Raw genomic sequence first — 25,155 nt, forward strand, 5'->3', positions numbered from 1 at the left:
TGGTATGTTTAAAGTGATGCCGTGCGATGGCGTAACTGAACTGAAGAATGATTTCTCTCTAATCTGACAGGGTCTGGTATTATCCACCTAATTGACAGCGGTAGAGCTGGTTAAGGACCAGAGTAATCATTCGTTGCACCAGCTCTAGCCAACTCATCAGTCCATTCATTTCCAGTAATACCAGAACAAACGGATTCCCATAAGATGTAAACAGCAACCAGGGGGACGGGTATGGCGTGATGGGTAAGTCGATGTCTTTTGCAAAGTCCGCCTGGGTTCGATTCCCAACTCGAACATAGGGTCAGAAAGTTTTTCTGGCCCGAAGTGACAGGTGAGCTTAAGAGTAAAACTTCCATAGTTGAAAAAAATAAACAGAATTTGAAATGTTTATGTCTTTCATTTGAATTCGACATTCGATCGTGAATCATTTGAACAAAATGCCTTTAAAACTGCCTAACTGTCGGAACAAACATAAATTCGTTGTCGTTCCAAATAACCACTCCTCACGAAGAGGATATTTCACACTGAATGTTTTGAAAGAGAAACTGCATGTGAGAGTTATGTCACTACGAGCGAGTAAACGCTCATCCCAAATAACAGTTTGAGACCACAAGGTAGTGTGGCTAGTAGCATAGTCTATAGGGTTACTGATCCGAAGCCCTGTAATCTTAAGGAGCAAGACTCTTTGCATGCGTATGAGTAATGCCAACAATGTGTGCGTAAAAACAAATTCCGACGCTTCTTTTCCTGATTTTGCTCAATAAATTTTCCATATGGTTGAAAAATAAACCAATCGGTTCACACTGCTTAAAAATTGCAATTCAAGAAAAGCAAAAATCTTAGTCTAAAACTCTTCCGTTTTCCTTAAAACTGCTCGAGAAAAATTATTTCAGTTTCAGCTTACTTCCCCTGACACATCTGATTAGCAACGAACACATTCCTATATGGATTTCCTCTTGCAGAAATTATTGCGATGTAAAGATTTATGTACCTTCTATTAATAATCCGGCAAAAAAGGAACCTTGAATTTAACACGCGAAAGGCAATGGATATGGAATATTGTCGTAAAACTATTTATTTTTCCGGCAAACTGCTTTTGTAACAGAAAATGTTTAGTTTTGTTTATTTTGTGTAGCGCAATCTAATACAAATGCATTGAAGCAGTGTTGCTAACTTTTTTATTAGGGAATTAAAATCTACATTCATAAAATGTAAGTAATTTTCCATCAAACGTTGGTGAAAAATTGATCAAAACTGATATTTCATTCAAGATGTCAGGCTTAACATTCATTTGAGAATGAATTATTGTGAAAAAAGATTGTTTGAATCTCAATCGTGCAATCCAATTTGATAAACTCGGTGCACTGCATATATGAATACATAGATCTATGGCATACGTGCCAAATAAAATGTACGTAATACACAAATTACCAACACAAGTTAACTTGGTTTACTCTTGATCCTTAAGGTGTCCTCTCATGGTTGGTGGGCTTGACGTTTTAAAACTTTTAGCTTCATTACTGAATTTAATGAATGAGATATGGAACGACTTGAATAAGATGTTGATTGCATTACACTCCATCATCCGGGGTTGGAGAGGTCGATAGGGCTTAACTGAGCTCTGTTTCATGTTTCATTTTCACACTACCGGCCCTTATTACCAATATGAAGTGAAAATTAAGTGAAGTGAACGTATCCCAATTGGGTATCACTCGATGACAACAGATGAATGGTAAATCAAGTTCATCTTTGACGTTTATTGATGGTTTATGTACCATGTGGAATGAGATGGAATATTTTGGAATGGAATAAAATAATATAGACTGAACATGTGCACAAACCACTGATAGCTGCCAAACGATGCTCATACAGTTTTTTTCGTATGGTTGTGTCGTTTTCGTGAGGGACCTGATGGATAAGGTGATATGTGAGTGAAGTGTAAGTAGAAGATAATGCAAGAACGGTACACGGAAAGAAACCCGTTACTGCTTACATGATTAGAAAATCATGAAACCAATCATTCTAACTTCTCATGAAACCAAGAGCAATAACTCTTCTCCAATGAAAATTGATCATGGTTCGAAAATGCGTTACTTGAACAATGCATTTCTTTCAAAGTTCGTAACTCTGATGTGATAGATTGCTTTATGTTTACTTGATCCTGAGGCATGTTCATTTAATAATCGTGTTATTTTACCAATCGGCTGATAAAGAATTAAACATAACATAACATAACCTGTTTTAATCCACCTAGTGGTGTAATGATGCCTTTCTCATATCATACTATCATATGTAATACTGTGGTATTCGTCAAAATAATTTTCGATTCTTTAAAGAATAACCGAAATCGGTTTGTTTGACCGTCTACTGATAAAAACTATCAATTGGAATAGATTTGAGGTCGATTTAGAATTTTTTTTAAAGGTTTTTCCCCATTTTAAGTGATGGTATACAATTTTTAATATACTTTACTCTATATTTCCGGATCCAGAAGTCGGATCCGCATGAAATTCAGGAATTACGCATGGGACCACAGGACCTTTCATTTGAACCTAAGTTTGTGAAAATCGGTCACGCCATCTATGAGAAAAGTTAGAACACATATTTTCTTTTTTTTTGCACATTTTACCCCATAACTCCCAAACCGGAAGTCGGATCCAAATCATATTCAGGAATTTTGTATGGGACCACAAGACCATTTGAATCTAAGTTTGTGAAAATCGGTTCAGCCATCTCTGAGAAAAGTTAGTGCACTTATTTTCACAATTTTTTGCACATTCTACACCATAATTCCGGAACCGGAAGTCGGATCCAAATAATATTCAGGAATTTTGTATGGGACCACAAGACCGTTCATTTGAATCTAAGTTTGTGAAAATCGGTTCAGCCATCTCTGAGAAAGGTTAGTGCAAAAAAACGTTACATACACACATACGCACATACACACACACACACACACATACACACAGACATTTTGCGTACTCGACGAACTGAGTCGAATGGTATATGACACTCGGCCCTCCGGGCCTCGGTTCAAAAGTCGGTTTTCACAGTGATAGCATAACCTTTCTATATGAGAAAGGCAAAAAGATAATGATCCGAAAATTGACATCATAAGAGACTAAGCACGGCTACGCTTTTTGTTTGACTAACATCAATGTTACATTTTGTTTGAATGTATTCTTACACATTTGATGTGACCGTTGTTGCTAGATTAATATTCCTAGAGCTAGCGTAAACCAAAAAATAATTTCGATTGTGAATTTGGAACACCATCTAACGAAAATCAGCCAAATATTTTGCTCAACCACTTCGATTAATTTGTTTTATAGATATAACAAGCTGTGTTGATTCACCTAAATATTTTAGATAAGACGATTTTGCAAACGATGTTTTGAACACATAAAAGGAAAATCGATTCGCGGTATTTGCAAGAATTCGACATAGAGTTTCTTTTTAAGAGGTTTGATTCACACGTATTTTTTCATGCAGTTCGTTTAAGTGTTTAAATTCTGGAACACAAAATCAAAACTGAAGCAATGAACGTAAGTAAACACGTTATTTTAGTCATTTTTCAAAAACATAATATTTTAATTGTTAATGATTCTGATTAAAAGATCGTGCTTTTCACTGAATTTATGTTTCAAAAATTACCATCGTTGTAAAAATCACACATAACGTCTGAATTTATGTTTCAAAAATTACCATCGTTACACAAACACGCCTGAAGTTATACCCAACAACGTCAAGTGCGTTACGTTTAAATTTCAGCGAAATCAGTCCAAATGTATCATGATCTGAGAAATTTGAATCATGGTGTATTATCATAACATGAAAATGTATTATTTTCTCCAAATCATGACTCGTTTTGCTCATTGCTAGAATCGGAATTTTGCCCGTGTAATAAAGACCACCGTTTGAGCTCAGGACTAAAGATCGACCAATAGTAGAGATAGAAGTAGTTGAAATCTATTAGAATATAAATAGCAACTCAATGTTACGATGTCTGCTTGTGCAATACATGTGTTAATATGTGTTAATATATATGTATGTATGTACGTACATATGCATGGAAGTGTATATGTAGATATGTGTGTACAATATACATTATATAAAAAACAGATACACGACGATGATAAAAACTACAACTAAATCCGTAAGACATAAACATGAATACACAATCTTTTTAAGTGAGATCATATTAAAACCTATAGATATGGAATTTAAATTCCATCTATCAAACAGTGGATATATTCCAAATGTATTACATTTATGAGTTATTTTTTATGTAAATGTTATCAATTAGAAATTATATTTCAAATGATATGATAAATATGATTTATTCTACGCGAATATTTTATACAGTTTATTGCAGTTTATTTCGAAGACTTGCATCCTTGTCGTGCATGAACAGTTTGTTTGACGATCAACATTTCCATTGCCTGAAAACACAAGCACATTTTATGAGTCATAAAAATAACAATAAAAGAGCAAGCAAGTTTACCTTCTTTTCGTTTGTTTTGACGCGATCACGAATTTACAAAGAGTTTTTGAGGAAACTGTGGGCAATGTTTGGTAATTAGTAGAAAGGAAAGTAAACAAAACGAAACAGTCACTTGCTACATTCAGTAAAAACCATTCAAGCGAAGAGGTTGTGTTTCGATTGTACTGGCTCGTGAGTTAACGGCTGATACCGAGACAATTCTAAGCTTCAGGTAGTTAAACTGCCCATAGCAAACGTAATATTCGGGGCGTTTCCCGACTGGAAAGCTAGCAACGAAGGCCATCCCGTTCATACGCACAGAGGTGTAGAAACACAGAGGTGCGAGAGCATAGAAGTGACGAGTCACAGAGGTGCCATCGCATAAAGGTGCGAAGACGAAGGGGTGCAAAGGCACAAAGGTGCTAAAGCAACCCAGTGCTGATCTACCAGGTACCAGAATTTGTACGCTGCGTAGGATCAAAAGAGACGGCATATATCGCGAGGTGCTACACTGCAAGCATCGCATTTGATCGCCACCAAGAGCAAAAGCACTGTACCTGGGGTCAGGTACAGGCAGCACAACAAGTGCAGTGGTGTTCACAACGACGGCAGAGCAACTGAGATAGCAGTAAACGACAGAAGACTGCCAATTGGAAACAGCAGAAGACTGCCAATTGGAAATCGTTGGAAGAGCTTCACGTCGTTCTTCACGATAAAGGAACAGAGACATCAGCTACAAGGTAGATTTAATTTAATTTATTTTTTATTTCTTATATCTGAAATTTTACTAAACATAAGTTTTTATTTTGGTATTATTAATTTACAAAAAAATTTAATGTAATGGATGATCTTATGGAAGATCATCCGAATCCGATTCCGGATACTAGTAAGAGTTTAAATACTCCGAGGGCTAAACATTATCCACAGGGTACCACTGGGCCATGGATAGTCTATCTTCGAAAAAAAGAAAAGATTTTAAATTTGATGCAAATTACCAAGGATTTGACATCACATTTCTCTGAAGTTAAAGAAATATGTAAAGTTAATAGAGATAAAATTCGAGTTGTTGTCAATGACTTGAAACAGGCGAACGAAATTGTAACCTGTAAATTATTTTCTGTTGAATATCGAGTTTACATTCCATCGAAGGAGGTGGAAATTGACGGTGTCGTGACTGAAGCAAGTCTGACGGCCGATGATTTACTTAAAAATGGAGTTGGTCGTTTTAAAAACTCCATGCTTGAGGGAGTTAAGATACTCGAGTGCAAGCAATTGTACTCAGCATCTATTGTCGATGGAAAAAAGTCGTATCGTCCCTCAGATTCGTTTCGTGTAACATTTGCCGGATCTGCGTTGCCTAGCCATGTCTATATCGATAAAATTCGTCTTCCTGTTCGGCTTTTCGTACCGCATGTTATGAATTGCACGAACTGTAAAAAATTCGGACATACAGCTACTTACTGTAGTAATAAGTCCAAATGTATCAAATGTCAAGGGCCTCATAAGGATAATCTTTGCGATAAAGATGTTGAAAAATGTGTTTATTGTGGGGAAAGTCCTCATGATGATCTTTCAGTGTGCGCTGCATTTAAGCTGCGTAAAGACAAAATGAAGCTTTCTTTAAAAGCACGGTCTAAGCGCACATATGCTGAAATGCTCAAAACGGTCATACATGTCTCCCCTTTGGAAACCGAAAACGGTTTTTCAAATCTTGCGGAGCCAGAGGAATCTGACTCTGACGGAAATAGTGAAGATACCTCGTTTGTCACTCCTCAAGGGTCTGTTAAGAGGAGATTAACAAACCACAAAATACCTAAAAAGACACCTAAAATTACATCTTCAAAAAAAGATCCCCGTGTTAAAGCTAAAAAGCCAAATTTAAAACCAAAAACTGTGCCTCCTGGTTTGTCAAATTCACAAACCAATCCAGAAACTAGCTCAAGGAAAGACAATAATCCAGTGGGCTCCGTTTCACATTCACCAACAGGATTACTTAAGTTTTCGGAAATTGTAGAATGGATTTTCGCAGCATTCAATATTTCTGAACCTCTAAAGACTATCATAACGGCATTCCTTCCAATAGCTAGAACTTTTTTGAAACAGTTATCAGCTCAATGGCCAGTTCTTTCAGGTTTTGTATCATTTGATGGATAATTTATCATCCGCCGCAAATGATTCAATCACTGTCCTGCAGTGGAATTGTCGAAGCATCATGCCAAAACTTGATTCATTTAAAGTTTTGTTGCATAGTCAAAAATGTGATGTATTTACTTTGTGCGAAACATGGCTTACATCAAACATAGCCTTAAGTTTTAATGACTTTAACATTATACGTCTCGATAGAGACTCTCCGTATGGTGGAGTGCTTTTAGGAATTAAGAAATGTTATTCCTTTTATAGATTAAATATTCCTTCGACTTCTAGTATAGAAGTTGTTGCTTGTCAAATAAACATTAAAGGAAAGGACATTTGCATTGCTTCAGTATATATTCCTCCAAGAGCTCAAGTTGGACAACGACAGCTTAATGAAATTGTCGAAGCCCTTCCTGCTCCACGTTTGATTTTAGGAGATTTCAATTCGCACGGAATGATGTGGGGTTCCGTTTACAATGATAGCAGATCATCCTTAATATATAATATTTGCGACAATTTTAGCATGACGGTACTAAATATGGGTAGCATGACACGGATCCCAAGACCTCCTGCACGTCCAAGTGCATTAGATTTATCTCTTTGCTCGACTTCAATTCGACTAGATTGCACCTGGAAAGTATTTCCTGATTTACACGGTAGCGATCATTTACCAATCATCATCTCAATTAGCAGTAACAAAGGCATTGCTAATTCAGTTAATATTCCATATGATTTGACAAAAAATATTGACTGGATTAAATACCAAAGTAATATTTCAAGTGCCTTAACTTCAATGGAAGAGCTCCCCCCACTTGAAGAATATGACTTCCTCGTTTGTTCGATTCTGGAGGCCGCAGAACAAGCCCAAACCAAACGATTTCTTGGTCCATCGTCTAACAGAAGGCCTCCAAACCCTTGGTGGGACAAAGAGTGCTCAGATGCTAAGCACGCGAAACAAAATGCCTTCAAGACGTTTTTAAAACGAGGAGGAGGAACTCCTCAGAATTTTGAAAAATTCTTGACTTTAGAAACCAAGTACAAGAGCATACTTCGGGCCAAGAAATGTAGCTATTGGAGACATTTTGTCGAAGGTTTGTCAAGAGAAACCTCAATGAGCACTCTTTGGAATACGGCCAGACGAATGAGGAATCGTAACGTAGGAAATGAGAGTGAGGAATACTCGAACCGATGGATATTTGATTTTGCGAGGAAAGTTTGTCCAGATTCTGTTCCTACGCATAGCATTATTAGGGAATCTTTTTCAAATAATGGTTCCATTGATAGCCCCTTTTCTATGATGGAATTTTCCATAGCACTCATGTCTTGTAACAATAACGCTCCTGGGTTGGACAGAATTAAATTCAACTTGGTGAAGAATCTGCCCGACCTCGCAAAAAGACGTTTGTTGGAATTGTTCAACAAGCTTCTTGAGCAAAATATTGTTCCACCTGACTGGAGGCAAGTGAAAGTTATCGCCATTCAAAAGCCGGGGAAACCAGCTTCCAATCACAACTCATATAGACCCATCGCGATGTTGTCCTGCATCAGAAAATTGTTCGAAAAAATTATTCTACGACGTCTCGACACTTGGGTCGAGACGAACGGTTTGTTGTCAGATACTCAGTTTGGCTTCCGTAGAAATAAAGGGACGAATGATTGCCTTGCATTACTTTCGTCTGACATCCAAATTGCCTTCGCTCAAAAGCAACAAATGGCATCTGTATTTTTAGACATTAAAGGAGCATTTGATTCAGTTTCCATTGATGTTCTTTCAGACAAGCTTCACCAACATGGACTCCCAGCGGTTATAAATAATTATTTGCACAACCTTTTGTCAGAGAAACGCATGCATTTTTCACATGGCGATTTGGTAACATTCAGAATTAGCTACATGGGTCTACCGCAAGGCTCTTGCCTCAGTCCGCTCCTCTATAATTTTTACGTAAATGACATTGACAGCTGTCTAGTATCCCCATGTACACTAAGACAATTGGCAGATGATGGCGTAGTTTCAGTTACTGGACCCAAAGCTATTGATCTGCATAAACCATTGCAAGATACCTTAGATAACTTGTCCGATTGGGCTGTTCATCTTGGTATCGAATTCTCTGCGGAGAAAACAGAGTTAGTCGTCTTTTCAAGAAAGCATGATCCCGCGCAGCTTCAGCTCCATATGATGGGAAGAATGATCCAACAGGTTTTGACTTTCAAATACCTCGGGGTGTGGTTTGATTCCAAATGCACGTGGGGAGGACACATTAGGTTTCTGATAACAAAATGCCAACAAAGAGTAAATTTTCTTCGAACAATAACCGGATCTTGGTGGGGTGCTCATCCGGAAGATCTAATAAAATTGTATCAGACAACGATACTTTCAGTGATGGAATATGGATGCGTTTGCTTTCGTTCCGCTGCAAACTCTCATATTATCAAATTAGAGCGAATTCAATATCGTTGTTTGCGAATTGCTTTAGGCTGCATGCATTCGACACATACAATGAGTCTTGAAGTTCTGGCGGGAGTTCTTCCATTGAAGGATCGTTTTTGGGAGCTTTCGTCGCGACTGCTAATAAGATGCGAGGTACTGAATCCCCTAGTTATTAATAACTTCGAAAGGCTAGTTGAGCTTCAATCTCAAACAAGATTCATGACTGTATATTTTAACCATATGTCACAGGAAATCAACCCTTCAAGATATATTCCTATCCGTGTCAGCCTCCTAAATGTCCCTGACTCAACTTTATTTTTCGACACATCCATGCAGCGCGAAGTGCGTGGAATTCCGGAACACCTACGCTCGTTGGAAATCCCAAAAATATTTACAAGTAAGTTCAGGCATATCGACTCTGAGAAAATGTTTTACACGGACGGATCGCGAATTGAAGAAGCGACAGGGTTTGGTATGTTCAACAATAATGTTTCGGTCTCCTTTAGGCTTCAAGAACCTGCATCTGTTTATATAGCAGAGTTAGCAGCAGTTCATTATAGTTTGAGTATAATCGTCACATTATCTCCAAACCATTATTTTCTTTTCACAGATAGTCTGAGTGCAATTGAAGCCATTCGCTCAAAGGCTGCTGGCAAAAATGAACCTTTTTTCTTGGGCAAAATAAAACAGTGCCTGAACGTCATATTGAATAATAATTATCAAATTACAATAGTTTGGGTTCCGGCTCATTGCTCCATTCCAGGCAATGAAAGAGCCGATATTTTAGCCAAACGTGGTGCTATTGAGGGTGAAATTTATGAGAGACCAATTGCTTTCAATGAATTCTATAGCGCGTCTCGCCAAAGAACACTTGCCAGCTGGCAAGCTTCTTGGGATAAAGATGATCTGGGTCGGTGGATGCACTCAATTATTCCTAAAATATCGACAAAGGCATGGTTCAGGGGACTGGATGTGAGTAGAGATTTCATTCGTGTGATGTCCAGACTCATGTCCAATCACTACACGTTAGATGCACATCTCCTTCGAATTGGACTTTCCGAGACTAATCATTGTGCTTGTGGCGAAGGTTACCGCGATATTGACCATGTTGTTTGGACATGCGTGGAGTATCGTGATGTCAGATCTCAACTAATAAATTCCTTGCGTACCCAAGGTAGACTATCCAATGTCCCAGTTCGCGACATTCTTGCTTGTCGTGACGTTCCTTACATGAAACTTCTTTATTATTTCATTAAGTCCATTGGAGTTCCAATTTAAATTTTATTTTATGTTAGATTGTTTTCTCTTCCATGAGCTCAACCAATAGCCAGCTATCTTATATTAAATAAAAGTGATGAACTGATACAAACAAACCTGAAATAGTTATAAGATCATGTACAAAATAAATGTATTTCATTTAATGTAATTTATAATAGCAACTCGCTTGATAAAAACAGTGTTTAGATTAACTAATGAATACCAACATACTAATAGGATATTCGAAATGTATTAGGTTTAAAGTACTATGTATTGTAGATGCCACGGCGAAGAAAAACTTATGTATATTGCCTATGAAATAAACGTATTTATGAAAAAAAAAAAGTCACTTGCTATAATAAGAGTTTTTTTTAAATTCACTGAGAATTTGTATGAATATACTTACTGCCCCCAATCTGTAAAATATGTAGTTCAGTCAGATTAAATCAGTTACACGAAAATTCTTGCAGCCATTTTGTTCATATATTTGGCACGTAATATTGCCGCAATTGTCAGAGAACAGGCGCGTACACAGGGGGGGGGGGGGGTTTTAGGGGTTCAAACCCCCCCCCCCCCGAAACAAAAAATTATAACCCATGGGAAACATTGTGATATAAATTGTACATGTGTTGATTTATCACCATGTTCTAAAACCCCCCCCCGAAAATTTTCTCTGGCTACGCGCCTGTCAGAGAATATAAAAATTATTGGGAAAACATATAAAAATCCATATGGCAATAAATAATAATTTCCTTCGATTCTTAAATCAATAACCGGTTTGCTTGGTCTAATGATTATGACTTCCGATAGGAGGAGTTTTGAGGTCGATTTAGAAATTTTTTACGTTTTTTTTGTTTCGCCCGTTTAAGTGTTTAACACACTTTACCTTACAATTCCGGAATCGGAAGTCGGATTAAAAAGAAACTCAAAAGTTTTGTATAGGACCATAAGACCATTCATCAAAGTTTGTTAAAATCGGTCATGCCATCTCTGAGAAAAATGAGAAGTATTTTAAAAATTCCAATTTTTACACTAATCACCCTGTAATTCCGAAAACGGAAGTCGGATCAAGATGGAATTCAAAAATTTTCTACGGGACTATAATACCTTTGATTTGAATCTGATTTTGTGAACATCAGTTCAGCCATCTCCGAGAAAAGTTGGTACACTCAATTTCACATTTTTTTGATATTTATCCCATAATTCCGGAACCGGAAGTCGAATTCAAATAATCTTCAGGAATTTTGTATGGGACCACAAGACCTTTCATTTGGATCTAAGATCGGTTCAGCCATCTCCGAGAAAAGTTAGTTTAAAAAAACGTTACATACACACATACGCACACACACTCCCACAGAGGCAGAGAGACATTTTGCGTACTTGGCGAACTGAGTCGAGGTTTCAATTGTTGGTTGGTACCCGTAGATTCTACTCGCCAAGTCCTCTTCATAGAGGTAGCAGTTTTTAAATTTGGGGTTGCGATATGTATGTGACAATTTCACAATTTATCGTTTAAATGATCAAAAAAGATGTACTTATGATCAGATAACGAAGGTTTGAGCTCATCGGGGACGAGCCAATTTACCAACTTATGCAAGATTCTATTAGAGCAGAGAACTACGTCCAAAATCTCCTTTTATTCAGATCTCACAACGATTTCCTGCATTGCCCATGTGCAGGTTTGTGCTGCTCACAAACTCCATCAGATCAGAGCCCCTCGACAAAATATATGTGCTACCCCAAATGTATGTGCACTTTTGCAGCACTATGATACAAACTGTTTTAAGTCATCACTCGGTAAAGGTTGGCTACGCGGATAATGTGCCGAATAATAGACATATTTTCTGTCTATGCCATCAATAGTCAAACCAACCGTGACAGAACGAATATCTCTAGTTTTGCGCTCAGATATGAGAGATACATCGAGAGCACTATTCGTAAGTATGCATGCTCGAGGCATTCCACGTGGATTAGTCATATCATTATTGTTGAATGCAACGAATACGGGATTCAAGAACTTTCCAACGTAGAAGTTTCACTTTTAAGAAAAAATGGTTCCTGTGCCAAAACTATAGAAGCAGAAGTCTGGATACATTTATATTTGATGTACGTTTATGCTAGAGATTAATTTGTTCTAACATACTTTGACCATTATCATTCAACTAGAAGAAACCAAATAGATTTCCATTTATTTACGTTTCGTCTTAGACTCGTCAGTGCAGAGAATACTCTCCACTGACGAGTCTAAGACGAAACGTAAAGAAATGTTGAAATCGGTACTGTGCGCCTACATCACAAAAATTGGTTTTAAACCAAAACCGCTAAATTACCAAAAATATTGGTTTATAATTGCTTATAGCGGACCATTTTTCAATATTTCAATCATTCAAATCTCACGTGTTGGGAAGACAGAAATCACTAGGGTAAGGGCAAAGCCCAGGATATTTGGTTAATGATTTAAGCTCCTGCAATCAATCATTCGGCATGAAAATACACCTTGACTGGGAGCTCCTATATTTGTGACTTTTTACGACATGGATCGTTCTTTGGTTGAAAAAAATTCCGTCGGATATACACGGCTTACCTGTTTGGTGGACTTATACCACCGTGGTGGCAAAACAAATTTATGCTCAGCAAAAAAAAAGAATTGCAACAATCTTATCAAATGGAATAATTTCCTGTTTTCAGAATATATTTCAGATAAATCCCTTTTTATTACATCTAAAAAACGTATTGAGTAGTTTGCATCAGCTTGACTGAAGAATTAGACGTTTATGATAGGAAATTATGCTCACAACCGCTGTACAGCGTTTACGATATAATATCACAACAATCTTGGTGTCAATCTGAAGGTTGTAATATTACACGAAAAGATGCATAATTTTCCATCAGAATCGTCTAAGTATTCAGTCAAGCAGATGTAATTTACTAAATACGTTGTTTCGATGTAATACCGTGTATTGCAGATAAAATACTTCTTGAAAACTGAAAATTATTGCATTTGATGTTCAGTACGTCTTATTTTTTTCGCATCGATTAATAGTTAGATTGAGGTTGAATCTTTTTTTTGCTGTGTGAAAACATCTTTATGTACATCATAAAATAACGCCACAGTCAACAATTTTATTTTGAAATGATTGCTGCGCAAGTATCAATCGGTACTTACAGGTATCGATACTTTATTGCCGATTATCGATACCCAAAATTTAGATATCCCGATACCCTAGGTATCGATACTTTACCTTCCGAGTATTATCCCTACTCTCCGGGCCTTGGTTCGAAAGCCGGTTTGCACAAAGATATCATAACCTTTCTTCTGCGAAGTCTGTTGAAACATAAGGTCAAATTTCACAAAAGGAATGCGCAATAACAAGAGTTTGCTTTGCTTTGCTTTGTATTTTGTAACACATCACTTAATAAGTCGTGTGACTGATACACAGATGGCGCTATTATATCAAGCCCATATAACGTTTATGAAATACCAACTTTCATAGTCTTTTAAAAGTTGGTACTTCATAAACGTCATATCAGACCCTGTCAGCTTGAAGCGAAATCAATCTTCAGTTCACGCGATTTTTTATAACGGCCAATAAGCATCCTGTCAACTTCCACTTTCGAAAGAAATTGCAGGCGAGCTATGAAAAATCGAGTATTAAATTTAACGCCAGACGAGAGAGAAAACTTTTCTCTGCCATTCACTATTATGACTTACTCTCAGCGAGTTCCGAGTCAATTGAAATTACTATTCAAAGTGAATGTTGATGGATGGCTTATTGTCCGTTATAAAAAAAAACGCCAGTGATTTGTTCGAGAAATGTGACAACTGAATATCTTGGTCATATGATGTCTTTGGTCATATGAAGATTTCATGACGTTTAGATTAGTCAGAAAAACCTGACAGACATTTAAGTGATGCAACTTTTGTCATTTTCAAAAAAATAATGTGTGTTTTAGTTTATCATTGTATTTTGATGAAAAATACTGTACTAGTTCAGAAATGGCTTCAGCAGTGTTAACCGGACTCTGCTCCATCGAACAGAACCATTAGGTTTGGTAAATTTAAACGTTTTCGTACAGATACCGATAATGTTTAACGTTCTGGTCGTCCAATTGAAGTGGTTGAGAAAACATAATAAAGAGTTCACAAATTGGATAAATCTAATCATGAATAGAAATTGCATGAGATAGCTAAAGTCGTAAAGATATCAGAAGGCAGTTTATTTACAATTATGCATGAACATTTGACCATGAGAAAGCTCTTTTCAGAGTGGGTGCCGGGTTTACTCAAAGTCGATTAAAAATAACAACGTGTTGATTCAGAGCAGTATTTGGCCATATTCACAAGTAATGAATCTGATTTTTTGCGTTGATGTGACAATGGATTGAACATGGATCACTCTGGAATCAGTCGTTAGTTTTGTAAAGTCACAATAGTCAGCTGGGAAGAGTATGGCTTCAGTATTTTGGAATGCATATGGTATGATCTCCATAGACTATCTTGAGAAAGAAAAACAATAAATATCGAATACTACACAGCATTTTAGATCAATTGAATGCAAACATCGAGAAAAAACGACCTCATATGTCGAAGAAAAAACACTGTTTCACCAAGACAATGCACCGTTTCCCAAGTCGATGGTTAAATTGAACGAACTACACTTCGAAATTTACATTGCTTTTTTATCTACCGTATAGTCCAAGTCTGGCTCCTAGTTACTACTGGCCATACGCTGGGCGCAAAAATATGCTCGCCGGTAGGAGATTCAACTCAAATGAAGAAGCAATCGCTATTTGTGATGCCTATTTTGAGGCAAAAGACAAATCCTTGTATGAGCAAGAAGTAATTGTTTTGCTCTTAAAGGAGAAAACGATGCATAAAATCGATTTTTGGCGAAAAAATGTGTTTTTCTTACTTAGTCACACGAATTATTGAGTGATGTGTTTGCAACAAATCCAATGTAACAATGACTTTTTCGCATGTATTTGTACATTTTTTTCAATCAATTTTAAAAACATTTTCAAATTCAGCTCATGTGTACAACTTTCACTATATTTCTACAAACTGAAACCTGTTCGAAATAGGTAGTAAATTTGCATACTACCTTATGCTATCTAATGACGACTAGAAGTCGTCATTTTTTACGTTCGGGACATCACTACAGAACTACTAAGTTTCACTAGCAGTTGAACATAAACTGCTAATATTCCGATAATTCGAAGACGAAAACAAAAAAGTTAAAATTATTATTCCAGATCATAACGCAACCATTTGTTTCCAGTTACAAATCCAAACAATCTGAAGGCACTCAATCAGTGCTAGTTGATTATCTCGAAAACTCAATCAGTGCTAGTTCGATTATCCCTCAATGGTAAAATCAACATGGAGAATGCGCGAAGCTATTTACGCATGCGACTCATTCGAACCATATGGTCAAGACGATGAATCAAGCCAAGTTCACTGCTAGCAGCAATAGTTTGTTCCTAGCCGCGAACTTGTGGATACATACTTCTTTTAAAAGTGTGCGCTACTACACCAATTCGTTTACAGAGCACGTAAAGTGCGAGCCGGGATACTTGTGCTGCTGTGATTAGGTACTGCAAATGCTAAGTGGATTCCCAACTACCTGTACTAAACGGTTGTGCATCGCCACAACTACGATCGCCTACAATTTGTTTACAAACTACTTTTTCGAGTTTGATGGAATAAACAACAAATACCTTTGCGCGTTGAGAAGTAGGTTGCATCAAACAATCGCTATGTGTAATTATTCAAAACGAGAGTGTTGAGGGTTATGTACTGCTTCTGTATGACATCATTGATTTAGCGTAGATTACAAAAACTATCATACACCGAAATGCAAATGCAAAAGTGTGAACTTTCGACTGTGTATGCATACGAAGGGGCTGACAAATATTGGGTTTTCAGTCGATGGTGGTGAAACGTGCTCAAAATAAAAGTAAACATAAATTGCTTAAATGTTGACATCATCTCTTTGTGATTACTGAAATCAAGCCGTAGGTTTTCGATTTTGATTGTTAAAATTCTCCCAGTCTGTCGGTCACACGAATGTTGGTGAAAAGTTGAATGTCCCCATTTCGTGGGATACAAGCTCATTTTACTAGGATTACTTGGTTTGCCCTCTATCATCTTAGTTATTTTTAGCACGGTGACGATTTCCAAGCAAAACGATGTTGGTGTAATCGAAAAAACATATGTTTATACGCTAGCAATCGAGATACAGTGACCACGCGAATAAAATTGTTTCTTCGTTTTCAAATATTTGTTGGCCGTCCCTCTGAAGGCTACACATAGAATTTAGTACTTTCTTTAACATCAATCGAATGTAGGCTATGTTCCATGGTGTGGTAAAGCGATACTGATGAATTTAGAAAATATAGCATACTAATCCGAACGTTTGTCTTCAACGAAAACCTTGTACTTGGTGCTGGAATTCATTTATGGCGTTTTACGAAAGATGGCGTAATTATTCTCCTGGAAGCGCCTCTCTACACCTATATGACATTTCGTAATTGTGTTCGTAGAAATTGTTGTGCAATATCACACATGCTTATGCTTATACGGCGAACATGCTCTTCTCGGAAATTTTGACTTGGAAGACCAGGAACGTCCCGGACAACCGACATCCAAAACCATCACAGGCGACGTATACAGGCGAAGTATACAGGCGACAATTGATGCATTTGAACAAAGCATTGCAGGAAAAGTGGTCGCCATATCGTCACGACAAAGTAATTTTGCTTCATGATACTGCAAGACCCCATATATCAAAACTCGTAAAAACTTATTTGGAAACGAACTGAAATAGAAAGTTTTGTGGGTATTTTGCATAACAATGCCAGCATTTCGGATTCTACCTTTATATATAGAAATTCCATGAGAAACTGATAAACTGATATATTTGAAAAAATCGTTCTTCATCGAAAAATATTAGACACGTTTTTTTTATTTTGTCATAAGGTTTTGGGTGGATCAAGAAATCGATTATTTTTGATTTTCTCCAAAAAATACTTATGAACTAATCGGCCGATTCTACTAATGTTTGGATATGCTATCACTAAATGCCTACAGTTTTTAGGAAAAATATGCGAACATTGTAAAGCTGAATTTTTGTGTTTGAAAAAGTCAGTTGTATAACTTTTTAAGGCCATCGTCCAAGTACCATGCGCTCGGGTGGTTTTAAGAAATTTTCGATGAACATTTTGAAAAATTTGCCAAAAACAAAAACATACAGACCTTTGAAATACTTTTATCTATCTACAGGGTGAAAATGACTCGAAAATTCGGAGGCCAAAATACCTCTGTTACCCCAATTCGATGGAATGAATTTTTTTTTTCAAAAAATCCTTATGCTGGCAACAAGGATCACATTCGGCCACATTTTTGGAAAACCTTTTCACGCTTATCATGGAAAATCAAAGAATTCCATATAACCGATTTCGTGGAAATTTTTGAAATTCGTGGATTTTCTATGGAAAGCATGAAAAGGTTTTCCAAAAATGTGTCCGAATGTAATCTGTGTATCCATCATAAGGTTTATTTGAAAAAAAAAAATTATGTCATCGCATTATTTTCCAGATAATTGTGAAAGATCACAAAATCATTCATTTTTCAAAGCTATTTTTGATAAGACTCGGAAAATCCTCCGAATTTTCCAGTCATTTTCACCCTGTAGATAGACAAAAGTATTTCAAAGGTCTGTATGTTTTTGGTTTTGGCAAATTTTTCAAAATTTTCATCGAAAATTTCCTAAAACCACCCGCGCGCATGGCACTTGGACGATGGCCTTAAAGGTTTTCATGGTTTGTGGCCAATGAGCACTATGTCATTTTTAATATTTTCTGAAAGCTAAAACATTTTTTGATCTACATTTTTACATAACATACCCAAAAATCGACGATCGCAGTTTCCGTGTTTCGATATTTAAAACTTTTGAACCACTCGATCGATTCCGCCAATTTTTGGATGTGTTGCCAATAAATGTTTATAGTTTTCAGGCAAAATATTGTAAAGTAGAAATTTTGTGTTTTAAAAAAGATTCATTTTGAACGGTATATATTCTCCGTGTAAAAACAGAGATGTGTGTATTGCTTTACTTTCGATAATTCACGCGTTTTTTTTTTGATAACGGCCAATAAGCCACCTGTCAATTTCCACGTTCGAAAGAAATTGCAGGCGAGCTTTGAAAAAAAGAGTATTAAATTTAACACCATACGAAAGAGAAAACTTTTCTCTGCCGTTTACTATTATGACTTACTCTCAGCAAGTGCCGAGTCATACGAAATTACTCTTCAAAGTGAACGTTGATGGATGGCTTATCGGCCGTTATAAAAAAACGCATAAAAATATTTACTTATTTATTTCGTCAAGCAAATGTATACTACAAATTAATGGTTTATAATGTTTACTTAGATACTATGCATTATTTCTACGACAAAGCTGGGATTTCATTTCATTTTTGGACATACTTAGGTCAAGATGTTCGCAGTATTGATTGTAGTTGCGCATAATTCGATTGACTGGGCTATATTTTGCATAATTTGTTCTAGTGTTTCTTTCTCAAAAGTAATTTTCTGGTTCGTAATTGACGGCTAGGTATATACAAATTGAATTGCGATAATAAAGAAGGTGATTGATTGTGTTGAGAAATGATGTCGCTGATAAAATAAAGCATTACAAGGTCGCGGCGTTCTTTAAGTGTTTGTATATTGATGAGCATACAGCGTGCTTCATATGATGGTAGATGAAATGCTGTCCAGTTTAATTTACGAAGTGCATATAAAAAAATTGTTTCTGAATCGATTCATTGCGTTCTTCGTGAATAATGTGTGTGTGTGAGTGTAAAAAAATTCACACTAAATTTTTCGGAAATTTTTTAACGGATTTTCACAAACTAAGAAGCAAATAAAAGATAGTAAAATTCTTCAAAAATATCTCGAAAATTTGATCCAGATCCGACTTCCGGTTCTGGTATTACAGTGCGATTAGTGAACATTTTCAATTTCAAGTGTATTTCACAAGCGATAGCGAAACGAGGTGCACATTTTTATAAAACTTACTGCTAAATTCTACTAGTTGGCAGATCTTGTTTATTGATGAATATTTAAAACTACTTTGGAACTAGAAGTCCCCGGTTTCCGCTTCCGAAAGCACCGATAATAGTGAAGAAAATCTCCAAAAACGGAACTCACTTCAATTTTTCAGCAACGGTTAAGCCGATTTTTATGAATCATGGTTCAAATTAAAGCTCTCATTGTCTTTAAATATGCTATGCAATTTCATCCTGATCCGACTTTCGGTTCCGAAATTATAGGGCGATGAGTGTCAAAATATTCAAACCGTCATTCAAAATGACGATGCAAAACTAGCACACGGCGTTACGTGCGGCTTTGCTCCGTTCGCAGCGTACTTTGTTCAATTTAGTATAGCGTGCAGGGTTGCCATATTAAAATTTATATTTTTCAGGTGAAAAAAATGTAAATTTCTAATTCTTTTTTTCAATTTGTACCTACTTGTTAGTGTTGTTGAAAGATCATGATAACTATGCTTTTCTATAAAAGTACACTTATATCATTCGACACAGTTCATCAAGGTTGCTATTGAATTTCATACCGATATTTAGAGCGACGATGCAAAAAGTGTAAAATTCTTCTAGATTTGGCTTAAAACTGATTCAATTATTCAATTTTTGTAGGCTATATTAGTTACTTACTAAACGAACCGACTTCGGCTATACTGGTTCCAAAAGTACCGGAAATAGTGGTCAAAAAGTTTAAAACGAGACTCACCCAATTTTCTCAGAATCCGACTTCCGGTTCCAGAACGATGCAAAATAAAGAAAAATTCTTATTAACTTGACATAACTGTTTACAAATTGAAAAGGTTATGTTAGTTTATACCCAAAGAAAAATTCTTATTTTAATCAAGATTGAAAAAAAAATATCTCCACAGAATCTTCTAGTGATATTTTTTAAAATATAAGTAATATGAGAAAGGCATCATTACACCACTAGGTGGATTAAAAAAGGTTTTTTTAAATTACATTGACATGAGCTTTTCAAAAATACATTACTCGTAGATGGAATTAAAACATTTATACTGCAGGAAAATTTGAAAATTGGACTGATTTTGATTTTGAGGAAATCACTAGTACAACTCATTTTCATAGGAATAGTTATGTTCCGACTATAATCATTTGAGAAAAAAGTAAAAAAAAATTGTATTCAAAATACAGTCTAGATCAATTTCGGAAAAATTCAAAGTAGGTTTTTGTAACTAAGCATATATGTCCAGAAAGTTTCATTAAAAATTCGAGAGCGTGCAACGAAATTCGTCTATAGGATTCCTAATTTAAAATGCTCGTTTATGTTTTAATTCGATGCCTGATCCCTATCATTAAAATTATGTGATATACATATTTTATATAGCTTGTATACACAATTGATTTGTTACAGTTATAGTCCCCTAAACCATTCTGACTAATTGAAATTCTCTTGTTTCAGAACATCACCGGAGCATATCACGATGGGTAACGTGATGCATAAGATCTCTAGTCCTATCCAAGCAATGCGAGGAAAGAAACGTAAACGAGATGATGATGATTCCGATAGCTACGAGGATAACAGCGATCTTCTCGACAAATCAATGGCAACTCCCAAGCGGTGAGGTTTGAACATCTACGGTGTTCTACGTGACATTCTAAATGATTTGTTTACTTTGTGTGTATGTAGGAAAAAGCTCATCTCTACAGCAAAGTACATTTATCAGGCCTTATTCAAAGAGGAACGCAACTCTGACATCACCGTTCACGCCCTAGGCAAGGTCTGGCACCTCCACAAGGTGTACTTAAGCCAGAGTCCATATTTTGCAACCATGTTCAATGGCTCTTGGCGGGAAGCTGATGAGGATTACGTTCACATCGAAATTGTTGATCCGAAAATAACGATTGAGTCGCTTTACTCGGTGTTCGGTTCTTTGTACATGGACGAAGTAGTGCTGGAACCCAGAGAGATAGTGTCGATATTAGCAACGGCTACCTTGTTCCAGTTGGACAGTCTCATTGACCGATGTGCTGAAGTTATGATAGAAACCACAAATGCAGAGGTAATTTGAATACGAAACATATACATTTTCCGAATGTATCAGTGGAATAACCTTTAATTTACACTCTTCCGTTAATTATCACTATGTACAGAAGAGTTGTTGTCAATATTGAATCTTCTTATCATTTCCTTTTTCATGCAGACGGCGGTCAAGTACTACGAGGCGGCCTGCGAGTATGGAGTAAAGCCTGTGAAACAATCGACTTTCAACTGGTTGTTAGTTAATCTGCTTAGTCTGTACTACAAAACGGGGAAATGGTTACGGTTAATTAACATCGAGCTGATGGAATTGTTGGTAGCCAGTCCGGATTTGTACGTTATGCAGACTGAGCTGTCTCTCTACACACTGCTCAGGTTCTGGATGTACTTGAAGCTCAATGTATTGAACGAGACCGAATGCGAGAAGGCGTCTACGTCGGATGAGCAGTTGCAATATTTTTCCCAGAGACAAAGTTCGCTGGCGTTTCTGAATACACCGAAAGGAAGGCCGTTTGAGAAGTGCTTTCAAGCGTTAAGGTTACACAATTTGTTGAATCATCACGTAGACATTAAAGTATTAAAACAGGATAACATCATTCCATCGGAGTGGCTGAATGAGCCATTGTTCCAGCAATGGAATAGTATGCTGCTGATCGACCAATCGTTAGACAAAGGACCGAAAGAGGTAGACGATAAAGTGTTTCTGGAAACTTGTATTCGATGTGGAAGGACATTACCAGAAAATGAGTACCTCAAATGGCGCTGGACTGGGTTTAATTTTGGTTTGGATCTAATTTTAATATCGGACACCAAAACTTTGAGAGTGAAACGGCATCATCGTACAGAGAATGAACGACTTTTAAGTTTGCAAGTGAAACGTCAATTTCTCATACGAGTATCGCTAGCCTCGCTGAATGAGCTAAGGCAAATTAAACATCAGCAAACGTCCACTATTCAGTCGATCGCATTGGACAAAAACGAAGAGGCAATGCTGATAATGTTTGACAAAGAACTTACTTATCCACTTTTAATCTCTGTAAATATGCTCGTGGTTTCACCTCCACGAAGGTGTGCAAATACGACATTACCGGGATTACCGATAGCAGGACCGTCCACTGCTCGAGAGCCAAAACACTCTCCAGGAACAGCAAGCGACGAAGAATCACATGATGCCAACGGTAACAACACAGCGGTCGATTCCTGATTGGAACCGATCAACAGGCAACGTACTGAGCCTCAGCGCATAGGAAGTATATCACAATGCTAACCATACGAAGTTTTTGGTTACCGTGCAAATCAGTTGATTCTTGTCAGGAATGAAACATATTTCTTCTCGTTAACTAAGCATCATACTTCACGTCTGCAATGCTATTTCTTATTTTATCGGTCGCAAACGGTAATAATAGAGTGCGAGCGACGATACCGTACATTGAGAAATCTTTTGATTTGCTTACATTCACTGACTTGATGTTGTTTCATTGGAAATATTAGTCATATTAGTTGATTGCGTGTGCCATATTTGTTCAGCAATATTAATGTCTTTTTCCGGCTAACCAAATTTCAAGTGTTTGAGCAAACATTCTCGAAATCAACGTAGTTACACGTTATCGTATATTCTTGGAAAATTTTTCTATAGGTACAACAACGGACTTGTATTTGTAATTTGAACGTTTTGAAACAAAATGCATTGTTTGACTTTTTTGAATGCGGTGAATTATTATGATCACAAAGAATTTAATAAAAAAAATCATTTTTGCTCATATCGCACATTTGTTATGGTCTATTTCCAAACATTTCCCCAAAAACTCAAAGCTATATTTCCAATTACTTCTTATAATTCTGATAATAAATAAGAATATGAATACCCAATTATGGTTATTCTAATATAATACAGCCCAAGAATGCTCTGTGGACTAAAAGTTAAAGCAGTCGCAAGTTAGTTATAGTCAAAAATGCTAATTTCTACAAAAACGTGTTGCACAAATGATGTTCACAAAATTAGTCAAATTTTTGAAAAAATTACTTATCGAATCCTATAATAAAAGGAATCGATTCAAAATTCTCAAAACCAATTTGCAAAAAAAACACCATTTTTGATTTTGGTGAAATTTTTGATAGGTGATTATGTTCCCAACCAACAGTTCATAAAATGCAAGATTTCAGAAAAAAATTCAAACAAGATCTTTTTCTTGCCAAAACTGTTAACTGCCTATCTTGAGATAAAGTTTCTTTCAAATTGTTTTTTTTTGTGAAAATTGTGTTTTTTTTTTTGTAAATCGATTTAAAATTTTTAATTTTGCTTCGAAAATTTGACTTTTAACCGACAATGGAAATCAATTTGGAAGAAACAAAGTGTCCAAAGTAGCATTATGAGACATAGAGAGGAAGCTCAAACATTTGTTAAAGTTGGCGCGAAATTCATCAGCAAATAAATTATACTGAATTACCTCAAACTTTTTTTGCGCAGTTTTTGGACAAAATTTATTGATTTCCGTCACTTCTTCAGCTCTGCCGCACTCCAGCCGAACATCCTTTCTCGGTAGGGCATATCCAATGAGGGTTAGAGCTACTTTCAGGTCGACGATCTTTTCCAATTACACCGCTAACCGGCATTTTGCCCACACGCGTAAATGTTAAAACTGAAAAAATGCCGTGAATTGCACTGTCGAGTGCTCGGTAATTTTCTCGGCAAAATGTATGAAGATACTGTCAATTATTGTTAAAATTGTCAGTAAAAGTTTCACTATTTCGCAAAACGAAAAAAAGCGACCGTTTGTTGCTTCAGAGAGAACCCTTACAGCAGCGTGCTAACCCGTGATGCTCAGACATGTCATCGAGAGAAATTCACTTTCACACTGGTGTCCATTCTATGTTAAATGAACCATTCCGGTTTTTTGTTGCTGAGATAATATCCGTCTCTCTTTGATGGCACCGTGTGAAGAGTTGATAGAGAGCGTTCTTTGATACGATAAAAGCCATCCTTGATTGGGGCATTGACAAAAAGACCCTATGAATAACTGAAAAACAGTAAAATTTTGTGGTATCGTTCTGATTCGGTATTTTACTATGCCGAGCTGGAGAATCGGTTTTGAGTGTGTAGTATCTCTTCTGGATTTTTCGTTGCATGTTCAGTCTTATGTATTTTTCGATGTAAGTATCTTGGTATGCTCTGAATAATTTAGATACTAACAAATTATTCATTGTGAGTTAGAAAAGATATTTTTACAACGTTTACTAGCATTTCGAATAAAAAAAAAATGAAATTATTTCATGTGGCGAACCATTATTCCCTGTCATGCGGGTGATTACTGGATCCAGTGTGTGAATGATTATTTGCGATGTAAGAGCACCAGGCGCAATAATAAAAATTTCACCAGCTGTGCACAGTATACGTTCACGATGCTTTGTTCAGTCGAACCGCTTCGAAATGTCGTGTCGGTCACTTTCAAGGTGACTCACTAGTTGAGCAGTTCCACGAATTGGAGAAGACATGCAGGTTCGAGTGCTGGGTATACGAAATATTTGTGTACAAGATTTTTAAATATTTCGATAGTCATTTATCTATCGTTTTCAATCAGTTGCTTGTTGGTTGGTGATGTTTACTAAAGATTAATTTGAAGATTAATTCAAAACATGAAGTGCCTTACTGAACATTATTGTTTTATTGTTTCATTGAAACCACTGTGATAATTCAAATCAAAATATGTTCACAAACCTCCAATCAGCCTGTGTTTTCCTTTTCTAGATGTGGATA

At 36.5% G+C, this 25,155-nt stretch overlaps 1 protein-coding gene across 3 annotated transcripts in view; it reads left to right on the forward strand.

The window, feature by feature from the left end:
• Positions 1 to 23,854, forward strand: part of LOC131437735 (protein germ cell-less) — a 29,390-nt gene extending 5,536 nt beyond the window's left edge. For 2 of the 3 annotated variants that reach the window (XM_058607269.1, XM_058607270.1), the window contains exons 2-4: positions 20,823 to 20,981; positions 21,051 to 21,423; positions 21,565 to 23,854. In XM_058607269.1, coding sequence (XP_058463252.1) covers positions 20,845 to 20,981; positions 21,051 to 21,423; positions 21,565 to 22,605 — 1,551 coding nt within the window. In that variant the 5' untranslated portion in view covers positions 20,823 to 20,844 and the 3' untranslated portion in view covers positions 22,606 to 23,854. Of the gene's footprint in view, positions 1 to 64; positions 244 to 20,822; positions 20,982 to 21,050; positions 21,424 to 21,564 lie in introns of those variants that run through there. The other variant, XM_058607271.1, reaches the window with a different exon arrangement.
• The last annotated feature ends 1,301 nt before the right edge of the window (positions 23,855 to 25,155 follow it).

The sequence above is a fragment of the Malaya genurostris genome, chromosome 3 (genome assembly GCF_030247185.1).
Source record: "Malaya genurostris strain Urasoe2022 chromosome 3, Malgen_1.1, whole genome shotgun sequence".
In the NCBI taxonomy this organism is placed as follows: Eukaryota; Metazoa; Arthropoda; class Insecta; order Diptera; family Culicidae; genus Malaya; species Malaya genurostris.